Below are 12,194 nucleotides of genomic sequence, written 5' to 3'. Positions count from 1 at the left end.
AAGATTTGATCAGTTTGAACTCAACTAATTCACCTGCCCGTAGTACTGCCATGTATTTTTTATACAAGGTCAATTTATATTTAGATCGTAACTATAGGCATTAGTCTGATTTGGAAGTTAGAACATGACTGTAATGTGCAGAGAATATTAGAATCATAAACAATCTTGCGCTGGATTCTGGAGGCCGTTGCCAAAGTCATTTCTAACAGACAAATACACCAATGCATCAATTGAATATATCTAGCGTCATAAATAGGTTGGAAGGACGTCATATTCACAACAAAAATCTTACTTTTGATGAAGAAAAAAAAGAAGCATCTATAATCACAAGTTACATATAACCAGGATAACAGAAAGCAAATGACTTAAACTAATACCCATAAATAATTAAATAAATAAATCCATTCTAAATCCAAACATGTTAATTAAGGGGCAAGAACTCTTGCTAATACATGATCCCATAAGAGATACTTCCATTCTATCAAAGTATAATAAATACAATTCAATTTTTCACTGCCAATGCTGACATGAAAAGGAGGCCAAGTAATACAGGGGATCCGAAGGAGGGGGCACATGCCAGGCTTTTTCTCGGGGAACAAGGCTCAAGAGTAGAGACTGGATTTTCTATACAACGGTCCTTTAGGGATGTCAGCAATGGAGTTCTCAATTTCAACTACTAGCTATGGTTATTAGATAGCCAATAACTGCTGTTATAAGTCCAAGTAACCCTCCAGCAATGACCTGCAGTAAGAACTGAGAATATTAAGAAAGAAAACCACCAATTGTAAAAGAAGTGGCAAATATCATGAAGATCAAATTCAATTTACACCTTCAGATCATGGAAACCATTTATGTATAATACTAGAATACCCACATGAAGAGAAAGTGAGATACAAAAAGATAACAAGAGGAAATCATTCAAACCAAAAGTGTAGCAGAGCATTGTCCAAAACGTGTAGCAACGAAAATGAGATAACCTTGTTAATGACTTGAAACCATCATTTTGGCACATTAGTATCTCTTTATCAAGAGGTTCATCATTCACAGTACTACTATATCAGATAATTTGAGCATGATATAATCTTAACAGAACTGAAACAATGTATATAACCCAAGGAAAACCTCGGCCCTTAATATTTCAATAAAGCATAATATGACATGATAAAACATAGACTTGAATGTTCATAAAAGAAAAATGATAATGCAATCCCTGCCTATTTGAATGAGCATTGAGTAAATAACATGGTGCTCATTAATTATATTTTAGTGTAAACAGTCATCATGCATTCTATCAACTATCATGTGTATATCGTACATTCATTAGTTATATTTTAGTATCTAAATCCTTATATTTATGGGTTTCCAGAGAATAATGTCATTCAATCAAGTGTGTAAACACTAAAGAAAATGGCACACCAAATTCCCTGAACTAAGATCCATCAAATAATCATAGGAAGCAATCAAATACAAAATGGTGAACCTGAGGGGGGGTATGCCCAAGAAGTTCACGAAGTGGTCTGCTTTCAGCCAGAGGATGTTCAGCAGGAAGTTCATACACAATTTGGTTCAAAACCTGGAAAATCCAGTTATTCAAACTCAGTAAAAAGAAACTAATCAAAACAAAAAATAAAAGATGTCCTGGCATTTGAAGTCTCATGTTTGGCATGAAAGAATTATTTAGGACAGAACATGGTGCACAAGTGAAGAAATAATAAACAATGTCCAAGGTGAAAAAATAACTAACAGCACAAGGCATCGAACCTCTGCTTGGCGTCCTGCTTGCAATCTTACACCAGTAGCATCATACATCACCTGCCAGCAATATCCGATATCAGAAACTTGTTCAACCACATAACTCATATATAAGCTAGCCATTGTTAGTTTCACATTGGGTAACCTAGTTGTTTTCAGGACATCAAATCCTTCTGTAAGCTAGTATGATTTCATTCCACTATTCCATCCCTTTCCATCTTGGCAAAACTAAGATTCAATTCTTTAGGTAATTTTAGTACTGTTTTCCCAATCAAAATTAAAGTTTTATCTCAGTAAAAAGTGGGCATTTAATATTGTCATAAATTATCAAGACAGAATCTAATTTTGATTGAAAAATAGCACCAAAATTACCTAAGTTTGTCCTTGCGTTATTCCATCCCTTTCTATCAATTCAAACATCAATTATGTAAAAGTACATGCGTGACCATTCTTACCAGTGCAGAGATGATATATAGAACAGATTGAATCTTCATTATAATATCACACTTCATAATAACGGAACTCTTTTTCTAACGTATATCTAAGGACACATGTTAAGAAATTAAGAATAAAAAGTTTTCTTTATTGAAAAGAAAAATACATATTATCTCAAAATCATAAAAAAAAAAACATTTCATGCATACTTTTTACAAGCAATTTATAAGGTGTATTTAATATTTCTTAACATATGACTTTAGAAACCTGTTAAAAAAACCAATAAAGAAAATAACGAAGCTCTTCATAAAATCTCCACAAATTGATTGATTTGATGAATTAGAGACATACAATACACGCCAGAACCAATGCAGTGGCAAAAAGAGGTCCTCCAAAACCTTCATGGAAGCCAATTGATGCAGCAAGAGCAGTGACAGTAGCTGAATGAGATGAAGGCATTCCACCAGATCCAACAAGTTGCTTGGGATCCCATCTTCTTTCCTTGTACCTAAACAATAATATTAATATCTACCAAACATTAACACTCATAAGGCTCAATTAAACACCATACACATCATTACCCAAACAAATTTTTTCACTCCCATATAATTTAATTCATCCAAAAAAAGTTTCATAATTTACATATCATTAGCCAAACCCAAAATTTTATTGCATTAAATTCCGATCCAAATATGAGAAATATGAGAAAATAATAGAAAACGAAGACGAACCAGGCTGTGAAAAACTTGATGGATTGTGCTATGGCAAAAGCAACAATGGCGGAAATGAGAGGGTAATTGTGAAACATTGAAGACGACGTCGTAGAAGCCACCTCATTCATCTCTTACTCTATTTGTTTATATAATAATTTATTTTTCTCTTTCTTTCTTTATTTATTTTTGGAACATAGGATTTGACTTAGCTTAAGAGGGTTTCTTTGTTATGAAATGAAATAGTTAAAACTTAAACACCCTACTAACTAACGGTTTTGCCATGGCTTTCTCAACTGAATATGCTTCCTTTGTTCATTTACGTTTAGAATATGCTACTCTCATAGTCATGACTCGTGCACTTGCTTTATTTCTATTTTTCTATTTTATTTCTGTTATTGCTACTTTACCGTAACGCAAGTGTTGTTAACAAAGTTTTCTGTATGTATTGGGTGACCCAAATTTTGGAAATTTGTATAATTGAAATTGAAAGTTCTTAGCAAAGAAAACTTTGAAGCAACGAAATTTCATCTGGAAATTTTGACAAAGTATTTTCAAGGAAAAGGAATTTTCCTCTTTATTCTCCCTACCCCTTTGTTTGGGTCCAAATGAACAAAATAAGGGGCAGCGAACAATTGTAAATAAAGTTTGAATTTTCTTTTTTTTATTTAAGAATGAGAATGATAAAAAAAAAACCTTATTAATAGCTAAAATTCATTAAATGGCATCCCATTTTCATTTAACATGCCCTACATAAATTTCACTTAATAATAAAATATATTTAAAAAATGTTTCAAAAGATTATTTCTCATTCATATTGAAATCATAAAAACTGAAAGTTTAACAAATGCCCTAACTAATGAAAAAGAAAAAAAAATCATTAAAAATGTCATCAAGGCTTTGAAGTATTTTTTATCTTAAAAAATCATATTATGATATATTAAAATTATGGAGAAATCTCATACCAATATTTATTATATAAAAAGTAAACATTTATTAAGTAATTTAAAGCATTAAAGATTATGGTAAATTTTATACTTACACACATGATGTCCATGGACAAAATCCTCCCCTCCCATTTTTTAAATTCACTAATTCTCAAAATACGTCATTTGATAAATTGTCTACGGTCAAGGGTCAATGCTACAATGATGTCGGAATGACAGATGCAAGAAAAAACAAAACAATTACAAATAAGTGGATCTCCAATGTACTTGTCGTGGACAAACTGTTCACTGACCTGCACGTGGATGTTTGTTCACTCATTCAAGTCAAATGAAATAGGAATATAATAGACTAGCAACAATGTTAATGAATATGAATGCTTTTCTACTTCACACTTGCTTTTGATGGATCACTTAATTGAGATGGAAATAACAGACAAGAATGCAGCAAGTGGAGGGCGCACAGTGCAGTCCTCCAAAATGCCTCTAACTTGGCCTACCAACCAAAAAAAAGGAGGAAAAAAAATAACTTTACAATTATGTCAAACATAGCGTGGCATTTGTTACAAAATATATTGGAACCAACACAAACCGGCAATGGTTATTATTCCAAACAGCCTTCAACCTAAAACCATAAATGTGCAAGCACTTGGCTTAGCTACCATCTATGGGCCAAAGGGAAGTGCATAAATGCTGCCAGGAATTAAGTACATTCTGAACATTGCTCTCTCACATTATGATGCAATTGCACTTCGATTCAAGCTTTGGGGGCTTCATACTATCTACCTTGTTAGGAAGCCCAACATTGTGTGTGAAAGACTCATCAATATTTTCATCATTCTCAGTCTTGCCAGAAGGGGTTTTGACATCAGTTTCCACCCTCCTCTGCTTGGTCTTTGGGGATTTCAAAGTGCGCTTGATGACAGGTCGGCTGCGTCTTTCCTTCCTGTCAGAATTGGCTTTCCCCAATAAGGTCACAGTTGGTTCAGAACCTTCAAACGGGTTGGAGCATTCCTTTTCCATTGCTATGGTTGCAGCCTGATATGCAAGGTCATGGATGATTGAACTGCAAAAAAGGAGTGTATCTGCTGCCTCTTCAAATGTCAGGCTACTAGTGTTGCCAGCACCTTGACACTCCACTGTGACTGTTGATCCCTCTGGCATAAAGCATTAAAGAACTGTTAACCATGTGCTAATATTTTCTCCAAAGAAAGTTACAGTGGATAAAATAGATTGCAAGCACTAAAGGCAAAATAAACACATGGGAGGAATCTCATTTTGATAGAAAACTGAAAAGAGGCATTCTTTGCATCACGAACTTTATGTAAGTTAAGGTTCCCACCGACAATAAATATATAAATTCAGCTAACATTGTAGAGTCCTCACTAAAATTATAGTGAATTACAATTGCATATTGATCTTTTTTAATTAATAAATAGCATGAAACACCATTGAAAGTCTTACTCCTAACACAGAAATTAGAAGCTAGGTTAATAATATATTACCTCTACCATCCTGAAGGCACACATTAATGAGTTATAATATTCATTAGAATACAAAATGGGAGCATTAAGATACAGACGATATATGGGTAATTAAAGAAGAATTCCTTTTCATTTACAGAAAAAAATGTCTTTCACATCGAACTATAACAATGAAAAACTATACTAACTCGATGGCAGTTCCAAAAAAGCGCACTTCTATATCAAAAAAAATCATTCGAAAAAATTTTTGGAAAAAGAGGGGATATTGGACAACATTAAAAGCTTTTTCATTAGCACAATCTATTTTTACGGGGAATTCAAAAAGTTTTTTTTGTAACAAATACAAACGTCAGAATAATCTGAATTAACTTTATTCAAATAACATTTTTGAATATTAAAATACTAATATAATTGGAATATCTAAATTCGTTTTTCATATCGAAATTAGTATTCTACAAATTTAGGATATGTATAACGATATTCTAAATAAAAAAATACTTTGAATGTAGTGTTCCATTTTTGATGAAAAATTTCACCATTTTTTTATTTATTCTATCCAAATATCCCAACTATAAAAAATCCATACTGAATTTCAGTAGCCCAGCTATTAGCATCAGATGAAGCAGATTTAGCAAGACTAGATTGTCACTATAAATTGCTGTATCTCATAAAATTGCTCAAAATTCTATGCAATGTATGGTGATGCAAAAGCAAGTTAATCTCTGAGAGGAGGAGAAGGGTGAGAAGCTGTTGTTCTCATCTCAATAGTTATCAGTAATATCTTTAATTTGAAATTTCAATATAGTAAATATCATACCGATGCCATGGGACTCAGAGGCATTGAGCTCTGAAACAGAAGCAGTATGACAATCATTGGAAGGATTTTGAGCAGAAAGTTCCTGAAAGTCATTGAGGGCACCCTTTGACAGTTCATCATTCACCACGCCAACATTATTGTCACTATAGTTTTCCCCTTCTATTTCTGATTCTGTAATTGTAGAACAGTTTGTCATAACCAATGCATCCAACTCATTAACATTGGAACTCTGCATATCATGTTTCTCATGACTGGATAACTCCAGAGCCTTAACTGATGTTTCTGAGTTTGAGACACCCCTGGCATTATTTGGATGATCTTCAACATTTTCATATAAACCACAATCCCCAAGATTTGGAATTGATGCGACCAAATTGTCATCAGACTGAACACCAGCAGCCTGACTCAAAAATTCTGAGCTGCAAGCATTATTTACTCTGCTACAATCATCATATTCCAATTTATCTTCCTCAACAACAACTGAACCAATAGAAGAAGCATCAATTACATCTGTCACTGTATTTCCAGATGCTTGATTTTCTTGCAAAACTCGGGGCATCTCCTCTAAAAAGCCACATTCTACCTTGACAGAAGTCTCTCGAGTTGCAAGACCTAATTCATGGTGCGAATGGTTAGAAGCTCCAGAGAAAGATGAACCAGTGTTTGGAGGTTTGGTCCTCAAGTCATATCCACAGTCCATATCCAATTTCCTGCCACTCAACTGCCTCTGCACACGAAAATCTGTTTGCCTAGTTGAGCTGAAATCAGTTGATGATGAGGCAGCATAACTGCCAGGTCTTGTTGAGCTTCTAAAACTGTTTACGCTGCCTCTTGCAAGAGACAGATCATCATAAGATATGATTGTGGCAGTAAAAGTCCTGCCCTGAACTACAGATCCTTTGTTGCTGCTAGACCTTTCCAGCAATACAGAAATACCAGTGCCTTCCATGGAGTCCATGTTCAAATTTGGGCGATTACTGCAGGGATACAAGTGCTGATCCCCAAATTCATTATCAGGTTTCTTGATATCAACTCCTGACAGGTTCATTTCTAGCTGATTGCCAGAAGTCTGCCTACCTCCCTCCGCCAATGAATTTGGAAGAAGACTATTTTGTGAATAATCCTGGTTTGGTTCACTGCATGAAGGTTGACTTTCCTCAGCATCTTGTTCACCAAAGGGGAACCTCCAGTCATGTGCAGTCTCTCGAGGCAGTTCAGATGCAACCGATGGTTGGTTTGTTTCAGATAATGATTTTTCTTCATTAGGCATGTTTTTTGTAATCAAGGAAGAGTCATCAGATACTGCCAAAGTTGTCTCAGGGATGATGACTCTCAACAATGTGGTTTTCCTACTGCAGTCTGGACAAAGCCCAATATTCTTCACAGCTTGATCAGTGACCTCATAGCAGCATCTACAATGAGAACAGATTGCTGTATTTTCAAAACTACCGGTTTCAGAAAAGTCACCTCTGACATGTGAAGTTTCTGAACTTTCATTGGTTTTAGTGTTGGTATGGTCATGGTAAGTAGAATTCTCAGATTCAATGGGACCAACAACAATCTTGGGTCTGGTTTTATTTTGCAGGACATCTACTGATTCCCTATTGATCTCATGCTCAATATTTGTATTTAATGAATCAATCTTATCAAAGGCAAACACTTCTTCATGTATATCAGGATATAATATCTTATCAGCTTCACTTGCCATATCATCTTGATTATGGTCACTCCCTTCAGTATCTAGTGCAAAATTTGTACCTTGATCAGAGCTTGCATTGCTGCTTGTTGTGACAGAGGAATTCCTAGATACAAGGGAACGGTGTGCAGAATTTGCTTTCCCAGCATAAAAGGTTGTACTTGGAACACTAGATAAAAGTGGCCTGAACATGTTCTGAGGAATTTTTCTATCCTGCATAGCATTTTAATGGTATCTAACAAAAGTGAGTAGTTTCTCTTAAATCTCACTATTATTAAAAGGCATTCAAGAAAAAATAAAGAAAAAGGGGATAGAGAGAAATATTGCACAGATCTAGACCCAACTGAAAACTGAATTTTCCTAGTTAGTATGTGTTAATAAACAAGCGCCTAACTCACTTTCAAAAGTTAACTCGTAAGAGGAGGACTACCGTAGACCTTATGAGAAGTATTCTGTCTCTATTCCTAACCAATGTGAAATATCTTAACATATTACCATCATATACAAGACTGAAAATTTGGTGCGTGAAATATGCAAGACTGAACATTTTCATGGGTAGACCCAACAGGACTGGAAATTTGTGGGTAGCCCAACATTCAAATTGGATATGCTTTGATACCATGTTAATAAACTAGGGCCTAACTCAATTTCAAAAGCTAACTCGTAGGAGGAAGACTACCTTAAACCTTATAGGGAGTATTTTGTCTCTATTCCTAACTAATGTAGGATATCTTAACAGCATGTAGACTAAACATTGACATTTTTGCTACAAAAATCAGCAAAGGTTTCAAGTGTAAACCAACGGAAAACTCCAGTGGAGAATGTATACCACATGAAGGCAGTGGCCAAGATGTTTGTGCTTCCTATAATGATTATGCTAGTGCAAGATGTATCACATGCATGTCACCAAAGAAAATCAATGATGTCTAAATGAGAAATCATTAGCTTGGGGTAGTTGTCCAATCAACTGTAACTAAAAAATAGTTACATGCATAGAAGATGCACCAGAAATCAAGTATAAAAAGAACTAACAAAAAGAAGGTAGTTTGATTGCCAGCCCAAAAGGATAGTTGAATCAGTCAACTTCCCATTTCATAACATGGTATACATCAAGAGGTATGTGCAAAAAGGAGAGACAGTGTGTTTGCGTGCATGTGTGTGTGGGAGAGAGAGAGAAAGAAAAAACGGCATGGGTACAGGGACCCGAAAAGGAACTAATTATCAAATAGCATGAAAATTAAACACGCTTCATGATTGCCTGTCAACATATTGACAGCAAACAAAGGAAATTGTTTTAAGTGATTAGATGTAAAATACCATTTGCCTGATAGCCGAGTCAAATGATCTTTTAGGAGCAGAACTGGGGGACACCATCCTGGGTGATTTCTTGGAAATGGTAGGGGTTCTGTTGGTTGAAAATGAACCACTCCTTCTTGAACTCAATCTATCTAAGCTACCCACTGCAATGGACTGCAGAGAGTCTAGATCATCATCACCAGATGATGCAACAGAACCTTTGCTGCGTGAGCTAAATTGGTCTCGTTCATGACTGTGGAAAGAGCTACTGCTCCTAGAAGCAGTTGGAGACATTGATTGCCTACTGAATTTGGAGGTAGAGTCCCTACCATTTCTGGATGCTGGAGATGAACCCCTCACATATGATGCTGGTCGATCAGCTAATGAAGTACGGAGATTGGGAGGAGCTTCAGAAGAGAAGCCAGGAATATTAGTTTGCCATGCCCTTATCTTTGGTGATGCAGAGTTTCCACGACTTGTCTTAACTGGGGAAGTTCCCCTAACACCTGATGAAACTACAGAACCACTGGATCCAGTGCTCATCCTCCGGGGAGTATAACTGGAATACTTGGAAGTAGGTGTCATGGGCTTATGTGGAGGTGGAGATGGTCTTCTTGATGGAGTGGCCGACCGCAAACTTGGGGTTGGACTGGAATTTGGCACTGATGAAGGCCTTCCCCTTGATTGCAATGTATTAGTTCTTGAACGAGGAGATGGACTTAAACGATTTGGACTTGCACTACCCCTACTGCTTCTGTAACTTCTATCCATCTGAAACAGGAGGAAATCCAACATGCGATGAATGATAAGTATAAGCACAACTACATTTTTTTAAGATGTAAAACAAATGAAAATCAAAGGATTTTCCCCCTAAAAATATAATTATGCATAATATAACTTAAAAGCTCACCGTAGAAGATCTCGATATTGAAATGGGTTTACTCTGAGGCCTTCCTCTAGTTGTAAAACTAGTCGCTGGTGGCTCATCATCCAATGAAGGAAACAGTGGTGTGTCTGGGGGCGTCAGTAACCTTCAAAATGAATGATACAGACATGGCATCAGCGGTAATCAGTGATGACCAGGCCAGAAATCAACTGATGCATGTAAAAATCTCAAGCTTTGTGATCGAGAAACATAAATTATCACCCAACCACGTCAATCCATTACTAAAGTGAAATAAAGACAATTGCAAACCTAGAATCAAAATCATGAACTTGAATATTTGTCCAACCACATCAATGCATTATTAATGTAATAAAGGCAATTGCAAACATTTAGAATCAGAATTTTATAATTCAACCACACAACACAATGCAATTTAGCAGAGGAAAGTTAAGACATACAGAATATGACCCACCAATCATAATCATTCTTGTCACCATCATTAAGCAAGTCACTGGTTTCTCCTCGACCAGGAATGGATATTCCAAGGTTGACATCAGAAAAATGTCTCAACTTTGTAGCTGTAAATAAAATCCAAGACAAAGGAAGAAATGCATGAATATTACCCAAATACAGCAATTGAAAAAAGATACATTCTCTACTGAGGACGTAGGTAAAGAAAATTACAGAATGAGTCTTCCAAGTCATCTGACGACTGAAGCAAAAAACTTTCTCTTTCTCTGGATTGCATTTCACTGAACAAAGCAAGATCATCATCTTTCTCCCGGAAAAGCAATCCACTCTCAAGACTGCGCCCCCGCTTGTGACCATCTGCTCTTGGCTCTCTCCCAGGAGAGTATCTCAATGCAGGGGAAGGTGGCATCTCCACTACTCAATGCAGTGTCAGACAAGTGTCACCTCAAACTCTCCACACAAGCCAAAATAGGAAACCTTCTACACCCTAACCAGCAACCCATAATTAAGCTCAAGCCTACAACAAAATTCCAACCATCAATACTGGCCAAAAAAAGAACTAGAATAAAAAAGGCAACTTTTTGTTCCCCATTTGCTATCTTATCTTGGTTCATTACATTAATCTAACAATTAATAGCTACTCTAAACACCCAATACACACTGCCATCATAAATGAAAGCAAATTCTCTATACTAAAACAGCAACTCACTACAACAACTGTATCATTCAAAATGCAATGCCTCAGCATTCATAAGCGAAAAGCATCCAAAACCAATTAGACCCTGAAACCCTAGAACATTTACAACTTACAGATCCCAATTGTGGGGTTCAAAGTTAAAAGGGAACCTAATTAAAACCCAAAATTCAACTTGGGGGACCCACCAAGCCACCATTGAAGTAGAAAGCAAGATAGTAAAATCCAGCACTGGAAAGTAGCAACTAGCCTTGACTTACCAAATTCCCAAGTCAAATTGCTTCAGAGAGAGAGTGGAATGAAGAAGAGTGCGCTTAAGATCCCAAGTTGGAAGATAAAACAGAGCTTAAATGCCAATTACAATGCGACGAATGTTGTATCAGACAGTCGGATCTATAGCATTCATGGCTATGTCCGAGCGACCAAAGTACAGATCGAAAACTAGAATGATCCAACGGTTACAACAAACACAAAAAAAATTAAATAAAATTCTTCTATTTTTCTCTCTCCTCCCAAATTCTTTTCCTTTGCCTATTAAAAAACACAAACAATTATAGAGTGGAAAGAATAATACCCAAAACCTTTGTTGTCCTTGGATTTTGCTGCTTCCCTCAACAGCAAGCATCCAATTTCTTTTTCTTCCCTTTTCCTTTTCTTTTAAGCTTTTTTTTTATATATCTCTTTTTATGTTAAACAAAGATATTCTCCCAAATCAAGTGAGATGTCTGAATAATATAGTATAATTTTAAAGAATTGTCAACATTATATTATCATTTAATCTTATCTTCTGCCGCAAAAAATTTAGGACCGAAATATTCATACATGAAAGGTTTATTTTATACTTGCTAATTATATTTAACAGATTCCAAACATTATTTGACAGCTATTACAGGTACATTATTGTAAACAACAACTAAAATATTAAGAATCGAATATCAACTCAATCCAACTTTCATTGAGCTAATTTTCATTAACATTAGTCATAATATAAACAACACAACTATAGAAG

General features: G+C 35.6%; 2 protein-coding genes across 4 annotated transcripts; both read right to left on the bottom strand.

The window, feature by feature from the left end:
* Window positions 1–434: 434 nt before the first annotated feature.
* On the bottom strand, window positions 435–3,251 carry LOC113850377 (uncharacterized membrane protein YuiD-like). 2 transcript variants are annotated; one of them, XM_027480905.1, is made up of 5 exons: window positions 2,919–3,251; window positions 2,539–2,695; window positions 1,741–1,812; window positions 1,481–1,573; window positions 435–741 (listed from the first exon to the last, which is right to left on the bottom strand). In XM_027480905.1, the coding sequence occupies exons 1-5, from the start codon at window positions 3,026–3,028 to the stop codon at window positions 670–672; spliced, it is 504 nt and encodes a 167-aa protein (XP_027336706.1). In that variant the 5' UTR covers window positions 3,029–3,251; the 3' UTR covers window positions 435–669. The 2 variants fall into 2 exon arrangements, with proteins under 2 accessions (XP_027336706.1, XP_027336707.1); XM_027480906.1 differs by having other exon boundaries at window positions 1,762–1,812.
* Window positions 3,252–4,171: 920 nt separating this feature from the next.
* Window positions 4,172–11,864, bottom strand: LOC113850212 (serine/arginine repetitive matrix protein 2-like). Of its 2 annotated transcripts, none has more exons than XM_027480642.1 (7): window positions 11,446–11,691; window positions 10,705–11,008; window positions 10,493–10,598; window positions 10,045–10,165; window positions 9,156–9,905; window positions 6,143–8,051; window positions 4,172–4,998 (listed from the first exon to the last, which is right to left on the bottom strand). In XM_027480642.1, exons 2-7 carry the CDS (start codon window positions 10,898–10,900, stop codon window positions 4,571–4,573), a joined length of 3,510 nt encoding a protein of 1,169 aa, XP_027336443.1. In that variant the 5' UTR covers window positions 10,901–11,008; window positions 11,446–11,691; the 3' UTR covers window positions 4,172–4,570. The 2 variants fall into 2 exon arrangements, with proteins under 2 accessions (XP_027336443.1, XP_027336444.1); XM_027480643.1 differs by lacking the exon at window positions 11,446–11,691 and adding an exon at window positions 11,760–11,864 and having other exon boundaries at window positions 4,213–4,998.
* Window positions 11,865–12,194: the final 330 nt, after the last annotated feature.

The sequence above is a fragment of the Abrus precatorius genome, unplaced genomic scaffold (genome assembly GCF_003935025.1).
Source record: "Abrus precatorius isolate BTA unplaced genomic scaffold, Abrus_2018 Scaffold9, whole genome shotgun sequence".
In the NCBI taxonomy this organism is placed as follows: domain Eukaryota; kingdom Viridiplantae; phylum Streptophyta; class Magnoliopsida; order Fabales; family Fabaceae; genus Abrus; species Abrus precatorius.
Note: the sequence above shows the minus strand (reverse complement) of the source record. Positions and strands in the feature narration are given on the sequence as shown.

What these genes read in the sequence shown, in the direction of transcription:
- LOC113850377 (XM_027480905.1), bottom strand. Translation starts at nt 3,028, where the DNA reads ATGAATGAGGTGGCTTCTACGACGTCGTCTTCAATGTTTCACAATTAC. An exon ending in TTCGATGCCTTGTGCTGTTA is followed by an intron (nt 1,574 to 1,740) that starts GTTATTTTTTCA and finishes TGGATTTTCCAG; the next exon opens with GTTTTGAACCAAATTGTGTA. An exon ending in TTGGGCATACCCCCCCTCAG is followed by an intron (nt 742 to 1,480) that starts GTTCACCATTTT and finishes TTCTTACTGCAG; the next exon opens with GTCATTGCTGGAGGGTTACT.
- LOC113850212 (XM_027480643.1), bottom strand. Translation starts at nt 10,900, where the DNA reads ATGCCACCTTCCCCTGCATTGAGATACTCTCCTGGGAGAGAGCCAAGA. An exon ending in TGACTTGGAAGACTCATTCT is followed by an intron (nt 10,599 to 10,704) that starts GTAATTTTCTTT and finishes TTTTATTTACAG; the next exon opens with CTACAAAGTTGAGACATTTT. An exon ending in CAATATCGAGATCTTCTACG is followed by an intron (nt 9,906 to 10,044) that starts GTGAGCTTTTAA and finishes CTCCTGTTTCAG; the next exon opens with ATGGATAGAAGTTACAGAAG.